This window comes from Vigna unguiculata, chromosome 2, assembly GCF_037176805.1.
Source record: "Vigna unguiculata cultivar grain cowpea cultivar isolate G323 ecotype 2 chromosome 2, ASM3717680v1, whole genome shotgun sequence".
NCBI classification, from domain to species: Eukaryota; Viridiplantae; Streptophyta; class Magnoliopsida; order Fabales; family Fabaceae; genus Vigna; species Vigna unguiculata.
This window is the reverse complement of record NC_140793.1, coordinates 25,178,205-25,201,742: the sequence shown is the minus strand read 5'-3', so window position 1 is coordinate 25,201,742 and position 23,538 is coordinate 25,178,205. Positions and strand designations below refer to the sequence as shown.

The 23,538-nt window shown below is 33.4% G+C and overlaps 2 protein-coding genes and 1 non-coding gene across 3 annotated transcripts; 2 read left to right on the top strand and 1 right to left on the bottom strand.

Moving 5' to 3' along the window:
* Positions 1–4,281: 4,281 nt before the first annotated feature.
* Positions 4,282–11,550, bottom strand: LOC114173322 (pentatricopeptide repeat-containing protein At1g69290-like). Its single transcript, XM_028057622.2, has 2 exons — positions 9,350–11,550; positions 4,282–4,639 (listed from the first exon to the last, which is right to left on the bottom strand). The coding sequence occupies exon 1, from the start codon at positions 11,425–11,427 to the stop codon at positions 9,460–9,462; it is 1,968 nt and encodes a 655-aa protein (XP_027913423.1). The 5' UTR covers positions 11,428–11,550; the 3' UTR covers positions 4,282–4,639; positions 9,350–9,459.
* Positions 11,551–11,740: 190 nt separating this feature from the next.
* TRNAD-GUC (transfer RNA aspartic acid (anticodon GUC)) lies at positions 11,741–11,812 on the top strand. Its single transcript has one exon. It is a non-coding gene; the product is annotated as a tRNA-Asp (tRNA).
* A 9,937-nt stretch (positions 11,813–21,749) lies between these two features.
* On the top strand, positions 21,750–23,428 carry LOC114173542 (uncharacterized). Its single transcript, XM_028058011.2, has 2 exons — positions 21,750–22,337; positions 22,720–23,428. The coding sequence occupies exons 1-2, from the start codon at positions 21,955–21,957 to the stop codon at positions 23,168–23,170; spliced, it is 834 nt and encodes a 277-aa protein (XP_027913812.1). The 5' UTR covers positions 21,750–21,954; the 3' UTR covers positions 23,171–23,428.
* Positions 23,429–23,538: the final 110 nt, after the last annotated feature.

Genomic DNA, 23,538 nt, shown 5'->3' with positions numbered 1-23,538 from the left:
ATTAAAATCAATTATATAAATAATATGTTATGATTTGACCAGGATCTTCATGTATTGAAAAATATATGATTCTAGTAATTACAGACAATATTTCGTTAATAATTATAATCAATACATTGTATATTATGCTACCATTTAATTTCTATAATATGCTTCATCAGGACCAATCCCTTCCTCATATATTTTATTATAATTAAAGACTAGGATTTGGATTTTAGTGGTACAAAACACAAAATTTCTCCAATGCAATGGAGAGAGAAAAAAAATTGGAAAAACCTCTCTTCTTTTTATTTTTTACCAGAGCACACATGCAAAAGGAGTTACTTTACTATCCTTTTAGTCGGTTTGTGCTCTATTCGTGATGACCCTGAAAGGTAAATTCTCTTTATTCTTAATGTTATTCATGAACTATTCAAACTTCCTTATAATATCAAATGTATGCAAGTGTATGATCGATTGATCTATTGTCTGGCTAAATGTGTTTGGGGGAACGTTATGTTATTGTTGGGTTTGGTTTCGCCAGCTTAACCCTTCTCTTTCCCTTTATTTGGGGTGTCTTTATTTTGGTAATTAGAAAGGTTTTTCATGGGCTTTAATTCTTTTTCTTTAAAAAAAATATAAATAATAAATAAAAAAAGGACAAAAAATTATGTCATTTCTTTTATCTAAGTATTGAATACCACGTCAAGTCTTGGATTTGCTTGGTAATTAAAACGCTCTTTCATAAGTTTTTAATTCTTTTTTTTTAATAATAATAAATAAAAATTATAAAATTAATTTTTTGAATATCATGTCAAATCTCAAATTTGCTTGATAATTAAATCTTTTATCATGTGGAATGTCGAATTCTCTTGATATTATATATATATATATATATATATATATATATATATATATATATATATAAAACTATAATAATAATATCAAACAACTTTTTTTAAATAACTACGTTATCCTTGATTTCCCAAATATGAAAATACGTAAGAGCGAGATAGAATCCTCGTTAGGCTAAAAAATATAAAAGATCATTTTATTTATTAACCTTTAATAATTTTGTATGTGCTTTTTTATTTTATTTTATTTTTTTAGGGAGCAACAAATAATTTTAAACATCAAATTCTATTTTACATACTTAATTAAAGAGGGAACCGTCTTAAGACGGGCATTTTGGGTGCTAAAGTCTTTCCTATACGTAATTGACTCCCGAACCCAAATTTGGTTCCGAAGACCATTTTTTTTAAGTTTTTTCTATAGTTTTCCATAATAAATTATGGTGGCAACTCCTTTGTACTATTTTTAAATTATTTTTGTCGTCCCGTTGCGATCTCGGTTGCGACTCCTTGGTAATGTTGATTTAGCAACGAATTTTGACCATTACCGACGGATTTTGATCGTCGGTAATATCAGTTTTTCTTGTAGTGATAACTTCATTTCTTAAAAACTTAGTTTCCGCAAATAAATTCTTAAGCCACAAAAATCAAGCTGAAAATGTTTTTGCCTGTATATGAAAGCCTTTATTCCCAGAATTAATGACTTAGCAACAATTAAATAACTCCAAACACACTTAAACCAAATATTAATTAAACCTAGAATCTCCTGTAACATATATAATCGAGATGAAACTTGGATTATTAAACAATATATGATCCTAAACTCCATGTTTGAAGCAACTAGAACTAAACAAAGATTCCAAAGGTTCTTTATTTAAAAACCAGGATGAGAAATCTTTATTGGAATGCACTCAATCTCTCACCTACAAAACAGAAACTCCATATACGAATGGGAAGCACAAAGGGACGAAGCCAGTTCCAGAATAATTATCAGGTTATGCAACTTCATCAATTCCATCTCAGAACCAATTATTTTTTATTACGAACGACATCACCAATTTCTTCATATATTTTCTTTTTCTATCATTTTTCCATTGCTAAAATTGAATTTCCATCTACTGACTTGCATTTTTACTATTTTCTGCTCTAATCTTTCTATTATATTCTACTTACACTATAATTTTTGGATTAAAACACAGATTGATGCTAGCAGACAATTCATCGAAAAAAGAAACAAGAAAATGTACAATCAATTCAAGTAACGAATATAAAATGGAGGCTAAAACGATTCAAGGTTATATCAAAATATTCAATGAAATCGGTAATAGATGTAAACGTCCTTAGCAAGATAATTCTCTATTGATCTTCAGTTCTTCTAGAATATCCAGAATCTTCTAGGATCAACTTTCTTCCTCCAAATCAGATAGGTAAAAAGTGGAGCACAATAAACAAATAAGTGGGGAGCTAAATTACTTTTTGTTCAATTTTTAAAATTTACTGATAAATCTTTCTTTTATCATACAAAGGTATGTACTTCTTATGTACCACAAATTTGATTATAAGTCACAAAAATCAACCCTTATTGCTTGCATTGAATGACTGACTTGGAACAAACCATGGAAAACCATAAAAATAAAATAAAGTCTGGGAAAACCAAATTTAACATTCGAAAGTCTGTTACGCTTAGGCTACGTATTAGCACCCTACAGTGTCCGTCCAAAGACGGTACCTTTAATTAAATTGCAAAAGAGATGTGTTTATTTTAAATACTTACGTTTCCCACAAATAAGAAAATATTGAACAAAATTATTTTTGGAGTGAAAAGGACTTGACAAGGATTAACCTTGGTCCTACGTATTCTCATTAAAAATTAGAAATTAGGCTACGTAGTTCTTCATAGAAAAGTTTGATTAAATTATTTAATTTTTGAAAGTTGTCTTTTTGACATTTTTAAAAATGAGTGTCATGTAACACGTGCGGTCGGGTTGACACCAAAAACATTTTTTATATTTTGTATTTTTGAAAAGGAGTTTCATGCGACGCGAGTGGTGATTGGACACCAAAATACAATAACTCTTCTTCTTTTATGGACTACATCCATATCAAAATAAACGATGATTGTTTATCAACAACCATTTCCCAACAAGTATACTGGTACGTAATAATATCAACAAGTATCACATCCACGGGGATTTAGCCAGTATATTGGTAGTTTGATTTTTGTGTTTTTGGTTTATAAAGAGTGCAAGTAAATAAAAATAGTAGTTATTAGATAGATTGAGTGGAGTAGGGGCTATGAATTGATTTCATTTCATCTTCTTCTACTACACCACTACCATCTTGTTTACTTACTTTGCAAATCATTCAAAGTCTTGGGAGTACTCTTTCCATGTAGATCTAGGTTCATCTCTGAATGCACTAGAACCTAAGGACTCCAAACCTCGGTGTGAATGAGTCCTTGCATTAATGTGCAAGGCTCTCTCTCCTCCAACATCCACTCTAGTATGCCATGAAGCATCCAGTACATGTATCATGATTTGATTGGACCATAGTTTGGACCGGTTTCTCAACTCAAAATCCAAACCAGTTAAATAGATGAGCGATTAAGTCATCATTAAGCATAAATAAAACCACAAACAACAAAATGAAAGCAAAGATAAATACCCAAGAAGTAGAAGTGAATAGAATCAGAATTAATTACATCAAACATGGACACAAGGGAGTTCAGTTACTCGTAGAATATTACAATGCAATTCCAGCAGCATCTACACATAAGATCTACACTAAGAGCACCTCCCTCGTGCCTCACAGACCCTCTTCTGTCCTAGTACTACATTGTAGAACCTCCACTCAATGCTTAGAATGAAGACCCAAGGTCTTTGTTTGTAGGAATTTTTAGGCGATGTTCAACCCAACTTTTGGTGCTCAGCCATAGGGGTTACTTCACAAGTGGGTTTCCTTCTTAGCTTAACCTCTTGTCCTAGTGCTTAGCACGTGACCTTTCCTTCTTGAAAGAGTTTTCTTGGCTGCTAAGCCTTATGGATTTGGGCTCCAAGTTTCCTTGCAAAGAGGGTTTCCTCACGAGGCTCAACTCCATTTCTTGTGCTTAGCCAAAAAGTTCAAATATGTTGTCATGTATTTTCTACTTCCATGGCTCAGCTCCAGTATTGTGACTCAGTTGCATACTTGATATTTTCTTTAATTTTCACTAAAAAACAGCAAAATACCATTATAATTCATAAAATTATATTCTTCAATATCTCATTATGTATCTTAAACTAAGGAAGTTTGTTTTGTACATAACTATATATCACAATTTTGGATGTTATAGGCAATCACAACTACAATTCATTTTTTTTGTTATATTTTTATCACATGGTAGGTCATTATTGTGTCGGTACCATGTGATATATCAATAACTTGACACATGCCACAAAAGTTAAACAAAAAATAATAAAAGAAGTAAAATAAATAAATAAAATATTGATAATACTACAAACATGACATGTATGAACACAACATTAATGTCAATCTAAAAAAAAATGACCTAATTAGATCATTTATACAAATACGAGTCCTTAATTGAACCAAATAAAAATCAGAGAACTAATTGAATATTTGAAACGAAAAAGAGAACTGAAAAAGGATTTTAGTCTAAAAAATATTTAATGGATGAAAGCCACGGCTGTTTTTGTCTGTCAACTGAAGCGAAACAATGCTCAATGAACTTGTATTGTTCTGTTGCTTCCCTCCATTCATGTTCAGTGTCACCAATTCAAAAGCGGAACATGCCATAGTCAATTGAATACCTGGTGAAAGAAGTAGAAATGTAACATGTTCCAAATACCTTGTGTTGAATATTCTATACTACCTAAAGCTTTTAAACCAAAAGCAACCATTACTGAACTTTATTATAAAATTATTACAATGCCTCATTACATTAACCATCCAAATACTAAAATGCACTTTTTTGCCATAACTAAAATAAAGTTATTCCTTATCACTAAGGTTTACATATTGAACCTACCTCGTTATCTTTTCCATCCTATTTACTTTCAATCTAAAAAAGAGTATGAGTGAACCCTTAATTTAGATCTTGATGATGAATAACTCATACTAAAATGAACTGCATATTTTAGGAACTAATGATAATATGATCAACACAAGGTGGTGGTTCTTTTTGCTCTACTTTTTTATGTTGATGGCATCAACTTCCTCATGCATGGTTAACTATGCATCAAATACTCATAATTGATCTCATAATTTTAAATTAAATCGTGTTTAGTCCCATCAAGATTGTTGATATTGTGGAAAATTATAGACAAATAAGGTTGATGCGGCCACAATTGCAACAATTGTATTGCTAACAACTATATCTTACACCTAAACAAATATCCATTTAATATGCAGAACATATGCAAGCTACCACTTAGATCACTGACAAACAGTGGAAAACAGAATTAAGCAAACTGTTCGACGAAAGTTCACACTGACTAACTATGCACTCAAGGTGTTTGATGAAATGCATGATGAACATGAGACAGCCAATTCACAATGTAATAGAATGGAATGCGATCTAAATGAATTGAGCAACTAATATGCATGCTTATTACTTAACATAAGCGCATGAAACCTAAAAAACGCAATCCAAATTCGTAACTCAAAGATCAGCAAAGAACCCGTGTACATATGGCTCGAAAGTGCAGAGCATGAATCGTGATGCTTGTGAAATGAGGCAATAAATGAACTAATAGTGTCAAATGATTCGCAAGGAGATGAATAGAACCTAGAAACACGAACGGAAGCGAATGATGCAGTATAAACAAAGATCCTAAAATTCGAACCCTAAATTCTACTGAGGAACACAGTTAACGAACTTAACCCTCAAAGCCACTTTTTCCTCTTTTTCTGAGTTTAATGCGAAACTAAGTGATGCAACACATTCAGAACAATCAATCTTAGCTACACAAAATATTCACAACTCAACGTACAGAATTCACATACAGAATTGAAATTCACCAAGGAAAATACTCAAGAACACTTTGAACTTCGAATTTATCACCAAATCTGCTCCCAATGACTATAGGCTTAACACAGAAACCTTGGAATTTTGTGATTTTTTGGACACACTAGGTTATTGGCATGAATGCACTAAAAAGAGAAAAAACAGGACAAGATTCTATGCTACCTTCAAAACAGTTAAAGAAAATCTATGTAAACTATTTCCTACATCTTTAAAGCAGTAAAATAGAACTAAAATCAAGGTTAACTACTGAAAACTGTAAATGAACCAAAATCTAGCATGTGCACTAAATTCTACCTAGCTAAAACTAGACTAAAAACTTCTTGTCAAAAATGGAACTCTACCACAGTCTAGGATTTCGAAATCAAACTACACCTACCACAGAGCTCCAAAAATTATATTCTTGCATTCAAATCAAAGGTAATTGAATCAGGAATCCATTGCAAAAGGAATCAATTCAATTGGATCTCCATGGAGAAAGTTATAAGCCAAACAAGAGTAGAGGTCAAAGCTGTCAGCATTTATTTTTTTCATGCAACCTAATCTGACTTTTTATGCTACAACTATCCAAACAGAGAAGTAACTATCTGAGCAAGTGTAAAACATCAAGATAAAACTACAATTGAACTAATCTACCTATTTTCTAAATAGAATCAAAAAGCACAATTGAAACTAGCTAAATCTACCTACAACATAACCGAAACTGAAGCAGAATTTTAAAAACCAGAAAAAAAAAAGTGCAGAACTGAAATCTTAAAATCAAACCAAAGCAAAACCAATTAGATGAACTATCTTCAAGCTACTGAGACTAAAAACAACAACTGTACCTGCAACCAAAAAAATTAGAACAACTAAAACCAGAAAAACAAATTGTTAGTGCTGTCAGAAAAAAAAAATTCTAAGAAATTCAAAAATTCAAAACCTCCTCCCACACTTAAACTACACATTGTCCTTAATGTGGCAAGGGAGTAACTAAAAACAACAAAAATAAGAGAAAGGGACCTAATATATCCTAGACAAATGAAAAAGAAAAGAAAACTAACCTACTCCTAAAACTACAAACAAATTAGCCTAATTCAAAGTGGTCTCAAATCAAAATTAATTTTCTTTAGTTTTATGTAAAACACACTACGTTCTATCTTACTATTTATTATTCTAGCTATGACTATATAAACTACCATGCAAGTTCTACTACTATTCTTATAAACAAAATCTAAATATTGACTCATCAGCCTTGTTCCCTAGTGCTTAACCAATCTGGCCAGCGTCTCCAAGTGTGCATTAAACTGGTTCTGCCAACCATTTTCCTGCAGTTGCAGCAGCTCTCTGTCCATTAGAGGTTGCTGAACGTGTAAAACTAGACTAAGGACTTTAAGTTCCCTCACAACAGCTTCAACCATTACAAATTTAGCAAACTGAACTGCACCTGTGCTTTTAGTGTTAAATTCAGCATTCAAATCAGCAACTATATGCATGTCCAGATCTAAGTCAGAAACAAAATCTGATTCAGCAGCTAAATCCTCAACAAAGATAGGTGGAGCCTCAAAATCTACAGCATTAGCCTCAATTGAACTGCAATCTGTTCTGAACAAGCATTCTGAAATTTCTGGAATTTCTGAACTTATCACATCCGCAGCTGTATCACACTCATTAAACAAAAATGCAACAGCACTATTAGGATCTAAATCAGCGATCATGTTAGATGCAAAATCAGAACAAGCTACAGTTTCATCAACATCGAAGTCAACATGTAATTCAGCACCTTGTGCATCAACATCGAAATCAGAATCCAATACATCATCGAAAAGCACATTAAAATCTGTACAAACATCAGCCATGCTATTTACTACTGGAATATGCAAATGATCATTGGTATGGTGAAACAATAGTATTAGGAGCAAAGCTAAGTGCATATTCATTATTCTCTAAAGGTTCACCATACACATGCTGAAAAGCATCAAAATCAGACTTAGGATCACACACATCAGCATCAAAATCCATCTCAAAATACTGCAGCACTAGAACATGATTTTTAGCTTTATTAATTTTTTTCCTGATACACTTTAGAGGTTCTGAAATCAATGTCAGAATCAGAATTAGTAGTTGCCTCATTACTTACTACCTTCTCCACTGACTGACCGAAACTTGACTCAAATTTCCTATTTTTTAACTCCTTCACTACTGTCACTAAATGAGCTACTTGATTAGTCATATCTTGAAAATCTGTCCCAAAATTCTGATAATTTTGCTGGGATTGCTCACTGAATTGTGGCTGCCATGGCTAGTCCAAAAACTGGTCACAATGTTGGGGTTTATATACATCTCTCTGGTGATCTGGTGCAGTCCAATATGACTGTGACAGCTGCTGAAATGGTGAATCAAAGCTCAGCACTGGTACAACATATTGCTATTGGAATGGTGTACTATATGGCTGCCAAACACGGTTAGAATAGTCTGCAGAATGCATGCTATGTGCGTGTGGTTGAGCAGGATAAAATGGAGAATTATCTCCAAATGCACAACGGTTATACATGATTAAAAAAAATAATAATCACAAAAACAGACTTAAACAATCTATAATAACAAAAATCAAATTTACTCACAAATTACACATCATCTAAAACTGCCATTTCCCCGGCAATGGCGCCATTTGATGAACTGTTTTTCTTAGCCACATTAAGTTCATTCAAAAGCAATTTCCCCCGGATACGGAAACGGGTACGGATATGACACGGACATGAACACGAAGATATGACTAAATTGAAAAAATATAGGATACCGGACACGGTATGTATATACATGTTAAGTTTGAAACTGTCAACTAACACAAAAATGATTCTAATCTATCTATCTAATATCTAGTATGCAAAAAGTAGTGATAATATAATATTTGTTCCTTATTTTAATTGTCAAAATCATGTCAAAGATAAAAAAATATCTTTCAAATTGGACATAGTGTGTCCTACAAGTATCGTACAAGTGTTGGTGTCCGATCCGTATCGGACACAGGACACACCATTTATGAGGCGTGTCGGACCCCCTAAATATAGTATAGAGACAACCTTGGGTATCAATCCGTGGAAATGACAACGACTAATGATTAACACGCAATTAAAACTTTAAATTACAGTCTATCAAAAACCAAATCAAAACTATATTTCCACAATTGGACACCTATAACAGAAATACAGAAACATTTAAAAACACAAAGACATGTAAGAAAATATGTAACTCTAATTACCTTGTGCCTTAATAATACAATAAACAGAAACAATGGTTTTCGACGAGAATTAATAGAGTTTTGAAGAAAAATTATACCCCTTAAGAGAAATTGAAAATAGTATCGACAACCTAAAGCAAAAGCTGATGCACTAGTATCAGCACAGCGAGCAAATATGCATGTCATAAGTCACAGCATTATCTTGTTTAAACTGAGTGTTATTCTTCAGTAAATACAAAATTGAAGTGATCCAAAGTTGGTGAAATTGAAGCTCACTTTTTGAAAGAATCTACAATATTGAAACCATTCTCAGCTTTCATTTTGAGTTATTTTATCCAGACATGATCCTTTAATCCCTATGATATGAAGTAGCCACTATAAAAGGTTCAGGCATTTAAGCCGGCCCAGTTCTTGAAAGCAATAAGTGCTTCCATTTTTCTAAAATTTCTTTTCCTTAACTTTGCCACCCTGAGCTTTTTATGGGTCTCCATGAATGCTTGCTTGTATCTCCACTTATCAACAAATATTTTCATCTCATTAGCTTTCTCCACAACTTGCATAACAGCATCAAAGAAACCACCCTTAACCATAGCATAAAGGAACGCATCAACCAAATTTTGGTCAAACTTGATCCCCTTCTGCACATCCATGGATAGCTTCCTCTTAACCTCGTTCCACAACATCAGCACGAGAAAATATTTCTCAGCCAAGACATATCCATTAATCATAGACAAGTATGTCTGATCGTTTGGCTCAAACTGCAGGAACATCATCCTTCTAAAAGTTCTTCTCGCATCTTCAAGTCTCCCAGCTTTACAGAAAGCATGGATTATAGAATTCCAATCATGAGTACCTACATCAATCCTAGGATCCTCAACCACCTCATCCAAGAAAGCTGCCATCAACTCAGGCCGATGTTTTTCCATCAAACCTGTCATTATAGTTAAGTAACTTCCTTTCAAGTCAGGAATCCTTGCCTCTCTCATGTCCCTAAACAGTGAAAATGCTGACTGAAAATCTTGGCTGCACATGGATGCTTCTATCAAAGCATCATAGGTTCCCACATCCAACTGAAGACCTGAATTACTAATCTCCATCACCAATTGAGTAGCCTCAGCAGTTCTATTTTCTTTACAGTAAGCCTTCAAGATAGGTATATAGACCCCAAGACCCACAGAGGCCCCCTGAACATCCATCTCATCAAGAATACTATGTGCTTTATCAGATAATCCAATACTAACACACGCATTAACAATACCATACCCTATAGACCTATCAACCACAATATTTGAACCCTCTATCTTCTGAGCTTCAACAATCAAATTAGCCAACCCCTTGATATTTCCCTTCTGAAAATAAACCTTAATCACTTCACAGAAAGTTTCAACACCAAAACCCCAATCCTTCCCACATCCATCATTCAGAAATCTAACAATAGTGGCCTCCACAGATGCCAAATTCTCAGACTTAACATAACCCTTAATCAAATTACAATAAAAACCCTTCTTGTTGAAACAGCCAAACCCACCCATCAAAACTTCTAACTCCCTAATCTTCTCTTCCAAGCCCTTGAGTGCATATAAATACCCCAGAAATCCAAAACTGAACTCATCAGGCCTAACCCCTAAACTTGACATTGTCCCCACAACCCTCTCAGCATCACTTACAGACTCAAGCTCACAGCAGCAACCTTCCAGTGCTGCATTGCAAGCACCAACATCAGGCTTCATGAACTCAACTCTCTCCTCAAGAGCTACCCTACAATTCTCCTCAAAGAGCCTCAAGAAAGCAGCAAGGTTACCACAGTTCCTACTGATCTCAACAAGCACGGGCCCCCAAACATGAAAGGGAACAAAGAACCTGAACCTGAGCATGGACCTGACAAGGGCAAAGGCAGGGGCTGGAGTGTTGGCACCCTTCATGGAGAGGAGCATGTGGTGGAGGGTGTCATGTTGGAGCAACAAGGGGTTCTTCTCCATGAGAAAGAGAGCAGAGGCAAATGCCCTCTTGAGGTTGAGGGTGTCACCATGGGAGGAGAGGTGGGAGAGGAGGGAGTTGGTGAGGGGTTTGGGAGGGAAGGCTTGGTGGGTGGTGAGTGCCTTGAAGGACTTCCATGCCTCATCAGTGTTGCTGCTTAGGAGGGACTTGTGGAGGGTGGTTTCCAGAGTGGAGAGCTGGGACGGTGAGAGGCAAGTTGGTGCCTTTGGGGAGGGTTCTGAAATGGGTTGCTGCTTGTTTTTGGTTAGGGCAAAGACTGAGGGCTGGAGGAAGGAGTAAAGGGTGGGGTTTTCAGGAGTGGATGAGAAGAACAGGGCTCTGTTAGGAAGAACAAAGGACACAACTCTCTTTCCCATTCTTCTTCATTCATCCAATCTTCATCATCATCAACACTACGCATTTCTTAATTTTCTCATTCTCAATCACCCGCCATCAGAATTGCAGGGTTAGGGAAGAGAAGGCCATCTCTTTTCTTTGATGTCCTTTATATTTTTATTGAATATGTACATTGATTAAGACTAATTAATGTAAAGGCTGGAATAGCTCAGTTGGTTAGAGCGTGTGGCTGTTAACCACAAGATCGGAGGATCAAGCCCTCCTTCTAGCGTTTTTCAATTTTCATTTTACTAACGTGTTTATTTAATGAATTATAAACTAAATTAACATCTGGTCGTTGTAGTATAGTGGTAAGTATTCCCGCCTGTCACGCGGGTGACCCGGGTTCGATCCCCGGCAGCGGCGAGAATTTAAAATTTTTATTTATAATTAAATATAATTTGTCTTCTTTTAAACGTTCTTTAAGTATGTTTATTTGTAGTATAGTGGTAGGTACTATCATCTGTCTCCCCGAGTAGCCCATGTTCGATTTTTGTCGACGTTTTGGTTGTTTTATATTTTATTTTACAGTTTCTTATATGTTTTATGTTTTTTTAAATTTTTATATAAACGTAATTAAACTTGAAACTATATTTTTATTGGATTTTTTTAATGGTTTAAAAATTTTGTTAACATAAATTTAATAATAAAATTATCTAATAATTTCAAAATAAAAAATATTTTTATATAGTTAAGAAATCATAATAAATTTTACAAATTAAAAGAAATCAATTTTTTAATTCATTAATTAAATTATTAACAAATATTTCAAAATAAAAAACATATGATTGTATAAGAATTTAAAAGTATATATAAAAAAAGATTTAAAAAAACTATTAACCATATTATTAAGAAATAGTTTATAATTAAAAGATATGTTAAAATAAAAATTTTAAAAATATGAAAGCTCTAAACTTTAGAAGATATAAATAATAAAGTATAAAAACAAGAAGTCATCACGACTTCTATAGTCAAAATAAAAAAAAAATATATATATATATATATATATATATAAGTGAAAATATGAATGTGCTGAAAAGAAAATCGAAGTCGTAATAAGAAATACAACTTTTATATGAATGTAAAAGTTATATTTTTTAGAGCACAATTTTATTATTTTTTTAATAGTTTAAAGTTGTGATTTTTAAACTTGACTTTACCTTTTTTACGTACTTTTTATAAATATGACTATCAATAATTTTGATAAAAAATTACACTTACTTTCTTTAAAAAAAAATATCATGTCAATTATTTAGATTATTTTGTAATCTTAGTATTATGGCTATTAACCAAGTTTCGAAATACAGGTGGAATTTTAATGTAGTTATCAACTTTTTAAATTTAATCATTTCATCAAAATTTAGTACTATTGTAAATGTACACGAAATTTGATCATGAAATTCGATGGATAAGTTACTTATTATTATAATAATTATTATTATTATTATTATTTTTTATTTGGTGGAGTGAAAAAAAAACAATCCAAAATTTCCTGTTTAAATGCGTTTTTTTTTTAAATTTATGTATTTTGAGTCTTTAAAAAAATATATTTTCCCTTAAAAATAAATTATGAGATTTAAAAACAGGAGATACCAATTTTCTTAGGATTCTTACAAATAGGGATGACAAAGTAAGCCAACTCGATTCACCTGCATTGGTTCACCACGGGTTGAACTAAAAGAGGATCAGCTCATTTTTGGTGAACCAGAATTTTGTAACTCAGCTTGAGTCACCATGGGTTCGTGGATTAGTGGATTGACTCACTTATGAATGTTTTGGTTTTAAATTTTATTTGTATATTTATCATAGTACAATAAAAGTATATTAGCTCGATTCATTTTTTTATAGTAGGAGAATCAAAGTGTTTACCTGAATTTTCAAATATTATTATAAAGATAGTAGTTAAAAATTAAAGTATCAACATATATAATTTGGCAACCAAATAAATTAAACATCTAAAACTATTGAAATATAATTGAACAATATTCTAATACTTAAAAATATCAGAAATAGTAAATCATTTTAATAAAAAAAACTTATAAAAAAATGGTAAAAATATTTATGAAGTGTGGTGGTGGGTTACAGGTTAACCCACCTTCAACTTGGCTCGAATCCGTTTAACTTGTGTGTTAAGTGAGTTAAGTTCATTTCCATTCACACTAATAAAAAACTGAAATTTTCGCAACTCTGCCTGACTTGAACCTATGGTGAATCGAGTTGGCTCACGAGTTAAAACTCATTTTGACATCTCTACTAACAAAAAATGCATCTATTTGTACAAATTTGACTTTTGCATTATACATATCATAAGGGATTGTGCTACTCAAGTTGCCTAACCTCACTTTGGTTGGTTTCGAGGGAGTGACATTAGGCTACCCTCCTCATGTTTTCACTTGCCTTCATGCTAGTTTAGCATGCCTTATCATGGTAGTGGTTGGCTATCAACTTGCTTCATACCCTTCATCATCGAAAACTATTGACCTGCCCAAATTGAACATGGTAGGTCAACTAGTTTTTGACTTGACCATATGAAACTTTGTGGCTTCATTGTCTGATTGATTTTAACACCGATGATGCATGAATTACTAGGAATTGATTTTGGTCGCCTCTCGATTTTCAAAGGAACTTAGGCATCATTGAAGGGCTAGAGGTGGCCATGACAATGAGAAGGGTTCTGACCTTGGTGATCACCAATAGGGGATGTCCCGCATAACGTACTTTAGTGTGTGGAGTCTCTCGTTGATCCTGACTTGAGTAGGCGATAGATTGGTTGGAGAGGCACCCCAACAGCATGCACTTGTATACAAATGTCTTGAGTCATTCCCAACTTTGGTAAGCGGTTAGATAAAGTGACCATTTTTTCAAATTTTTTCATTCCATACCTAGCGATGTGAGCATTGCGTCACTTGATGTTTCTATTTGGATACTTTCCAATGGTAGGTGAGGGGTGAACCATCTTGTGATGTGGTGTTTTGTGAACGTGAGAGGATGCGAATTATGATGAGGATATTCTTGTTGGTTGCCTCCATGCCTTGCACATCAAATGAACAAACACTCCTTTTGTTCCCATTTGGTGTCTTGGTTGATCATGCTTGGTTAACCCTTTTATTGCCTACTTATTAAATAATATTTATGTGGCTAGTTCAAATTGTACTTGTCTAGGCCTCTCATATGAGGTGTTGGAGGATCCTGAAGTCATGCACATGGTCCATCTTAGTAGTGCAAAGCACCAGCGTTGTGGCACACATGTTGGGACAATCCTTTCGAATGTAGTTCATCAAACTAACTCGAGTTCAGTGACTCCTAAAAACCAATTATGTACCATGAATGAGACCTTGCTCTTGATGCATAATGAGCGACATTATTGTTCACAACCTGTATCAAGTGCATAGTCAAAAGCGGGGGAGGATTTGCATACCACAATGAGCCTTTGCCCTTGACGCATGCTAATGGTGTGCGAAAGTGTTGTTCACAACTTGTGTCAAGTGCACGATTGAAAGTAGGGGATACTATTAGTTTTGTACCATGAATGACACATTGTCCTTGATGCATGTCCTTGATGCATAATGTGCAAATTGTTCTTCAGAACCTATGGTGTGGGGAGTGTTTGGTTGTCAGTTACGAATGCTACCTAGTTAATCTTGCTAATAATGATATTCTTGTCTCAAAGACTAAGTCATGAATGTGTAACTATGTACTAATTCAAAATTTGAAACAACGAGTGACTCATTAAATAAGATATAGTTTATTTGATGGCATTCACTACTTGAATAATCATAATAATTCTATAGCTAATACATGCAACAAACCTTGAATTTTTTTAAGGAATGCACTTATTAGATAAAAAGATTTAGGTAGGCTTTACATACTGCTTTGATTATTCATGATAACATGTTGGATCACATGAGTCTTGTGTCGGCAACGCATCCTTCAAATTTATGCCTTATCAACTTTCAATGATAGGATAATGGCCTACCATGGTGGTGATAAGTGACAATAAATTAGGGTTCAACTCTGAAAAGGGAGCCTGTGAAACAACTACCACATCCAAGACAGGTAGTAGGTGTGCAAATTACCAAATCCTAACACAAGAAGGTATTGATAAAAATAACAGTACTAGACTCATTAAGTGTAGTTGTAACATCCCTAAGAAATATTACTTATTTTAAATAAATAAGTTTTCCAATTAAAATAAATACCACATTAATTATAACTATTTCCCAAAAACGCGGGAAATTTAAAATCATAATTAGTACCATACATAATCCGAAAGTACCATAGCGTTATTTACAAATGATATTAAAATTTAACATAGAAAATATTTACATCAAAAACAAAACAGTAGAGTTTCTTTCAAAATCCCAAGTAGCCCATGCTCTCCGTCTCTAAGCAGCTCCTGGCTCACCTGTCACATCATCTGCTCCCGGATAACAAATTATCCGATCATCGTCATACACACACAGATAGGGTGAGCTATGCACAATAAAACATAAACAGATATAAGTGAAATAAATATGCTTTCCCACCCAAAACAATATAAGTACAAACTCATAATTTCCAAATCACCCAACCATGACCTCATAGTCCTTCATGAGTCATATGTATGAACTAGGTCTTGGGACTTCCCTGTGCTCCCACGAAACTAACTCATTCGTGGTCCAACTCTATGAGCCTATCCCGCTCATAGTCCTGCCCTACAGACTCCTCGCCTGTAGTATAAACATCCAAGTCTTATACTTGGACCCTGACACGCACGCAATCACCATACTATGGACTCCTCGCCCAATAGTAGCCGACGGGAACATCACAGTTCCTTGCCCATCGTGCGCCCGACACATGCAATCACCATACTAAGGACTCCTCGCCCAATAGTAGCCGACGGGAACTTAACCAGTTCCATGCCCATCATGTGTCTAACAACCGAGCACATCCCAGACCCCTAATGGACTTAGTCCTTCAAGCCCACACACCACAACACATGCATATGCAATCCAACCATGGTATAACAACCAAACACACCCACAAGCACGTAGAAACATAGTAAATAACATAAACTTGCTTAAATTAGGGACTCTTCGCCCAAACTAAGCTCTCAACCTCGCCTGGGCTAACCCAACTCGCCTGGACGAGCTTAAAACAGAAACCACACCACATTATCTCGCTTAGGCGAGATACTCTCGCCTAGGCGAGGTCATCACTCGCCCAAACACCCATCTCCAACTCGCCTGAGCTAAAACGCAAACAAAACATCACACATAGTCACGACATCTCGCTTAGGCGAGGTCATCTCGCCTGGGCGAGTTCTTGGTTCGCTCAAAACCCATTAACCCTCGCCTAGACGAGAAGTCGCGCTCAACACGCGCAACTTCAACACTATCTCGCTTAGGCAAAAATCATCTCGCCTGAGCGAGTGTACGTGTCGCTCAAACCCAATCCTCGTCGCCTGAGCGAGACGCTCATACAGCAACAGGGTTTGCGTCCCTGCTAATCTCGCCTAGGCGAGCCTGGCTTGTCTTACACTAATACGCACACAACATCAACACACCAAACACCAGTTTGTATCCCAATTCACACCAGTTTTGTGTACTAGTATTTCAACAACACATATGCATAATTTTTAGATTACCTTTGGTTCCCAAAACGCCAAGTACACACAGATAAATCATATCCAAAGCATAATCCCATTATATTCATACATTTGAGTCAAAAATTCCATTACAACAGTACCCAACCCATAAACCCCGAAATTCATCTCATTCAACATGAAACTCATCAAACACAGGCTATACCCAAATCAAGTACGACCTAAAGCATACAATTTCAAGTTCAGCTCCCCTAACCTGGATTATTAATTTTGACTTTTATAGGTGCCTTTAGGGTGGGTATTAAAAATAAAATGAGTTTGGGCTTAGGGTATTCTGCTAGGTTCTTTACCCTTCCACATTCACTCCCATCCAAGTTTAGTAAAAATAAAGGTTAAGTTCTGTCTACCAAGGTTTGAACTTATGACCTTCCACCCACAATAACAAAGCATACCCACTATGCCAAACCACATTTGGTGATATACACAATCAATCATAAGTTTACAATACCAACCACCTACTCATACATATTCTTAAAAATTAATAACAAAATAATCACACATAATTAACATACTTAAGACTCGAAACCAAGTCCACTCACACAAACCAAGTACTCTCAACCATTTGAGCTAGTACTTTTCCACACCACATTAAACCGCAATTAATGTCATAAAGGCGTGTTCTACCCGCATTTATTAATTAATTAATTAATTAATTTTCTCGGGTCTTACAGTAGTAATTGGAATGAGTAAAATTGAAATCCCTTAACGAGGATCAGGAAAGTTTGGTGCCAACAACTACAAAAATCCCAACTCCAATAACATATATTTAAGTTGTTGTAGTTAAAAAGTTCATAGTTGGACCTTGGGTGTGCATTAATCCACTAATCCCTTCTGTTAGAGATGCACTCTTAGCCTTAAACGGCTAGATCGTGCCTTAGGTGTTGTTACTTTGAAGAAACTAGAGTGCTTAAAGAAAACTTACACTTTAAATACATTAGCATAGAGTAAAACTACATGATTCTAATGCTATCGTGTTAGCATTCAGGATCAAAGTAATAATTAACAGGGACAATTAAGGGCATTCATATTTCATAGTCATAGGTGAAATTCTTGATTTTATAAAGAACAATTGCAAAATCATTTGCCAAGAATATTTTAATTAATAACGAAAGTTGGGAGCTTAAAGACATTCACACGATGTCTTAGTCTCAACTATAAAAAAAAAGAGTATAGTCGCAAGAGTGAAACTTAAAAGGACACCAATGAAGTCTACGATGGATTGCGATCATGGAAGTTTGAAATAACTTTTATGTAAGCTGGAATAGCTCAGTTGGTTAGAGCATGTGGCTGTTAACCACAAGGTCGGAGGTTCAAGCCTCCTTCTAGCGTTTTGTTCTCTTTTTCATCTCATATTTTCTATCATTATGTATATTACATCATATTTTTCACTATTTTTTATAACAAATTTAACAACTAGTATTAACGAATAAAAACTTTGTTCATAAAACTATTTGCAAATATATCAAAGATTCCTTTTTTTTCACAAAAAATATATTTTGTTTCTAAAAAATATTTTTACTTTTTTTTTTCATTTAACATCAATAGTATATGATATTTGAAAAATTTACTTGTAAAGAAAATAATGCAATTGATGTATTAAAAATAATTTTAAAATCTTTTCATGAATATTCTTGATTAGTATCATATTACTAGAGGAGGTAAAGTAGGATTATTGTCTATGAATTGGTGTCTAAATTTGGTGGTTTGGATTAAAGTTTTCAATAGGCTAATTTAGTTTGGTTTGTTCTTCTAAGTCCTTTATATGATTAAATATCTTTAAGAAAACATTGACACTAGCGAATGAAAGTAGAAGGGTTAAATTATTCTTTTGGTCCTTGTTTTTGTTAAGAAGTGTCAAATTGGTCATCAAATTACTAGAAGAGGTAAAATAGGATTATTGTCTATGAATTGGTGTCTAAATTTGGTGGTTTGGATTAAAGTTTTCAATAGGCCAATTTAGTTTCGTTTGTTCTTCTTAGTCCTTTGTATGATTAAATATCTTTAAGAAAGCATTAACACCGGAGAATGAAAGAAGAAGGGTGAAATTATTCTTTTGGTCCTTGTTTTTGTCAAGAAGTGTTAAATTGGTCCTTCAGTTCTTTTTTTTTTTCAATTTGGTCTTTATTTTCGTAAAAATGATTCAATTTGGTCATCGTCATCAATTTTGACCAAATAGTATTAGAGTCAATGTCACGTGTCAATTTATGGTTTTTTTTTTATTTGTTTTATTTTTTCTTATTTTTTTTATACATATGTCACTTCACAGTTATGCTACGTGTCAATATGATCCAATTTTGTCCATATATTTATTTTTAGGTTTAATTTAGTCCAAATTTGTATAAAAATGAAGCAAGATTGTCCCTTTTTAAATTGAGACTTAATTTACTTTTTGTATAAATCTTATGCTAATATTCTTACTAAAATTGACACTTTTATTAAATATTTGTCGAAATACTTTTAAACAAACTTTTTGTTTTTTGTTTTATTATTAAACAAAGTTAAACTTCAAATATAATTTCAATAACTAACCATTTTGTCGTCATATATAAAAGTATCAAGTGTACTATATATTACAAATTTAGTAAAGATTAAAAATTAAATAACTTGTCACATATAAATTTAGAAACTAAATTTCAAGTTCAAAACAAAACCAAAGTTTAAAGTTTAGTATACAATTTAAAGTTAATTTATATATATATATATATATATATATATATAAATATTTAATAAAAATATTAATTTTAGTAAGAATATCACCATAGGATTTATACAAAAAGTAAATTGAGTCTCAATCTAAGGAGGGACAATATTGCTCAACTTTTACAAAAGTTGAGACTAAATTGAAACTAAACACAAATATAGGAACCAAATTGAATCATTTTGACACGTGATACAACTCTGTAGTAATATATGTAAAAGAAAATTTAAAAAATTCAAAAAAAATCACAAATTGATACGTATTGACTTTAACACCATTTGGTCAAAATTGACAGAACTAAATTAAATCATTTTTTTTAAAATAACCAAATTGAAAAAAAGAAATTGGAAGACCAATTTAATACTTTTTGACAAAAATAAGGATAAAATGAGTAATTAAAAAAAAATAATTAAGAAACCGGAAAAAGGTTGTGTGAGAAAATGTATATGTTTATTTTTTGAAGGCGAGACACAAATTATTTGGTAGATTAGTCACGCCTCTTATTGAGGCATAATCACGTGTCGTTTAGTCAAAGAGTCATTTTACTTTTTTTTCCTTCTCTTTTGGAAAAATTTTGATTTTTGTTTTTGTTTTTGTTTTTTTCATTTTTTGTATGATAGGGAGCAAATTTTCCAAGTTCCTCGCCTGTTATATTTATAGATTAATTATTTTCTTTGAAAATTTCCTTAATAATGGAAAAAAGAAAAGACCTTTACCAAAGGGCTATGATAGGTTAACAAATATTTTTTACAAAGTTTTGACAAACTTTCCTATTTAGGTAAAATAATATTATTTTATTATTTTATTTTAATTAAAAAATAAAAAATTAATCAACTTTAATTCTATTTTTAGAAATTTGTTAACTTTGTCAAAAATTTTGTTTGTCAAAAGATAATTTTCCTTTACGAAATCACACGGAAAGAATTCAGTGATACAAATATTAACATGAACGCGCGCTATTAAATGTTTACATGCGTGTTATATGGATGGACGGCGCTGGTTAATTGTGATAGCGTGTGCGTGTTCCATTATTTAGAAAACATTCATACCATTTTTTAAATAACTAATTATTTTAATATATAAAATAATAATTAATTATAAATAAAAATTAATTTATAACATACTTTCATTCTGCTATTTTTTATGTCCACCCCCTTTAAACATCTTATATTACTCATGGTTGGTTATATTTACAGTGTGTTCAAAACTGAAACATAGAGGAGTATTTTATATTCAATATCATTGCTTGAAAAATACGTATCTTAAAAATTACTACTACAAAAAAGTGGAAAACCAAGTCAATAAGAAAAGAAATTCTAAAGTAAAGCGTGTACCCTACTCTCCGCCGACTCAACAATTTACAATTCATATCAGAAAACTCATAGTTGCAAAATTTAAACTTTGTAAACACTTTATATAATTCACTCAATTCTCTGTAATATTAGAAAACCTCTCTCTACATATGCACATACACACACTTTAATATGTTAATATATTTTTTAATAAAAATGTCTCAGTTAATAAACTGAATGGCTTAATAATGAGATTTACCTGTTCTCAGAAAATGTTTAAAATTTAAGATTAATAATATATTTGCTTTAAATAAAAGCAGGTCTAGTCTTAGTGATAACTGTTACTATACTTCATTCATTGAACGCTTAAAGTCTAGCCTAGATATTTCAGAGAAGCTTCCATGCAATAAAAGCAAAACCTTCAATACTTAAAAGTAATTCATATCAGTATTGTGTTTCTGTAACAATTTTAGCTTCACACTCAACCAAGATTTCAATTTGACTTGCCATTATCTATTATTACTGTTATTCCCTCCAATAACATTATTCCGTGTAATTGACGCATTTTGCTGCACATGCAACAACAAACAACTATCTCCCAATCATATAATTCAAAAGGATAAAATAGATAACAGAAAACGAAAGTTCAACGATTGAAAGTACGCGTCGGGTGCTGTTGCTGTTACTTGTCATCACTCTGTTTCAGTGTTTATATACTCTTAAATCTCTTTCAAAAACCGTGATTTTCTCTAATACTTACCTACCCTTTTGCAGATACTTAAACAAGGTCATTTACAAAAGCATAGAAAATTTCTCCCCCTAAAAAAGCACTGATTTTTACGGAGAACTCAGTTTTTGTTCGTGTTGGGTTGACATGGGTGCTGGTGACTACTACAAGATACTGAAGGTGAAACGTGATGCCACTGATGAAGAGGTGAAAAGGGCTTATAGGAGTTTGGCCATGAAATGGCACCCTGATAAGAACCTTGAAGACCCTCTTAGGAAGGAAGAGTCTGAAGCCAAGTTCAAGCAGGTTGCTGAGGCCTACGATGTGCTCAGTGACCCCAAGAAGCGCCAGATCTACGATCTATACGGTCACTATCCCCTTAACTCTCAACGCTTCACCAAAGAACAAGGTTATAGGATTATGAAGGAAGCAGGGGTGGTTGAAAGCACCTTGGCTTGCACCCTTATGGAGCTTTACAAGGGTTGCAAGAAGAAGTTGAAGGTCTCAAGGACTGTTCCTGATGAATTCGGGTAATTCACTAACTATCTCCCTTGTATTCTCTTTCGAATTCAATATTTTAAAACTGACTTTCAAATGATGTTTGTATCCATTTTATATATTATGATCCATGATTTGGTTTTACATTACCTTAATTAGAGTAGTGTAAGGTATTTTGGAGGACATTACTCACATGCAGTTTCTTGCGTTTTGGTGTTGTTTTTAACTAGAATTGAAATTTTAGAAAAACCAAGCAGTCTGTGTTTGATTGGTTTGTTTCAATATATCAGACTTATTTACTGTTGAAGTTGGCTATTTGCATCTGATTTTTACCAACGTATAATTTGAAGCATTCTATGTACTTTTTTTCTTCCTCATTTCACTTTCATTAGGAGCCCTGTTTTGTTTTGGCAGAGTGCCAAAGTGTGTAGAAGAAATCTTGAAGATAGATATTAAACCTGGTTGGAAAAAGGGTACAAAAATCACTTTTCCTGGGAAAGGAAACCAAGAACCAGGAGGAGCTGCAACTGATCTAATTTTTGTGTTGGATGAGAGACCTCATGATATTTTCAAGAGGGATGGAAATGATCTTGTAGTGATCCAGAAGATATTACTTGTAGAGGCTCTCATAGGAAAAACTATTAACTTGACTACCTTGGATGGAAGAGATCTCACAATCCAAGTGACTGATATTGTGAGACCAGGCTTTGAGCTTGTGGTCCCAAATGAAGGCATGCCAATCTCAAAGGAACCTGGCAAGAAAGGGAACCTCAGAATCAAGTTTGATGTTATGTTTCCATCAAGGCTGGCCACACAACAAAAGAGTGATCTAAGAAGGATTCTTCTTGGTGATGTTGATCACTAAACTGATATTTTGAGACTAATGGTTGTAACTTAACTTGTAACTTTCCTTTAACAAAGAAAGAAATAACTACACTGTAAATTCTTATGTAACTCCACCGATCTATAGGAAGTCTGTGCATATGACAAATAAACCCAGTATAGTTGATATTTTGTATCATATATGTAGCTTTGGAAACAAGTGTATATCCATACTTTTACACTTTTGAGGTATTTTTACTCTGATAAAGAAATTGTTCCGGTACACTTATATTATTTAGAAGTCGAGGTTTAGACAGTTTAAATACTTCTTTCTCCTACAATTCTTCAGAATGTCTTTTAAAAACAAAATTGTGACGGAGTTTCAAATTTCAAAATAGGAGTTTCAAATTT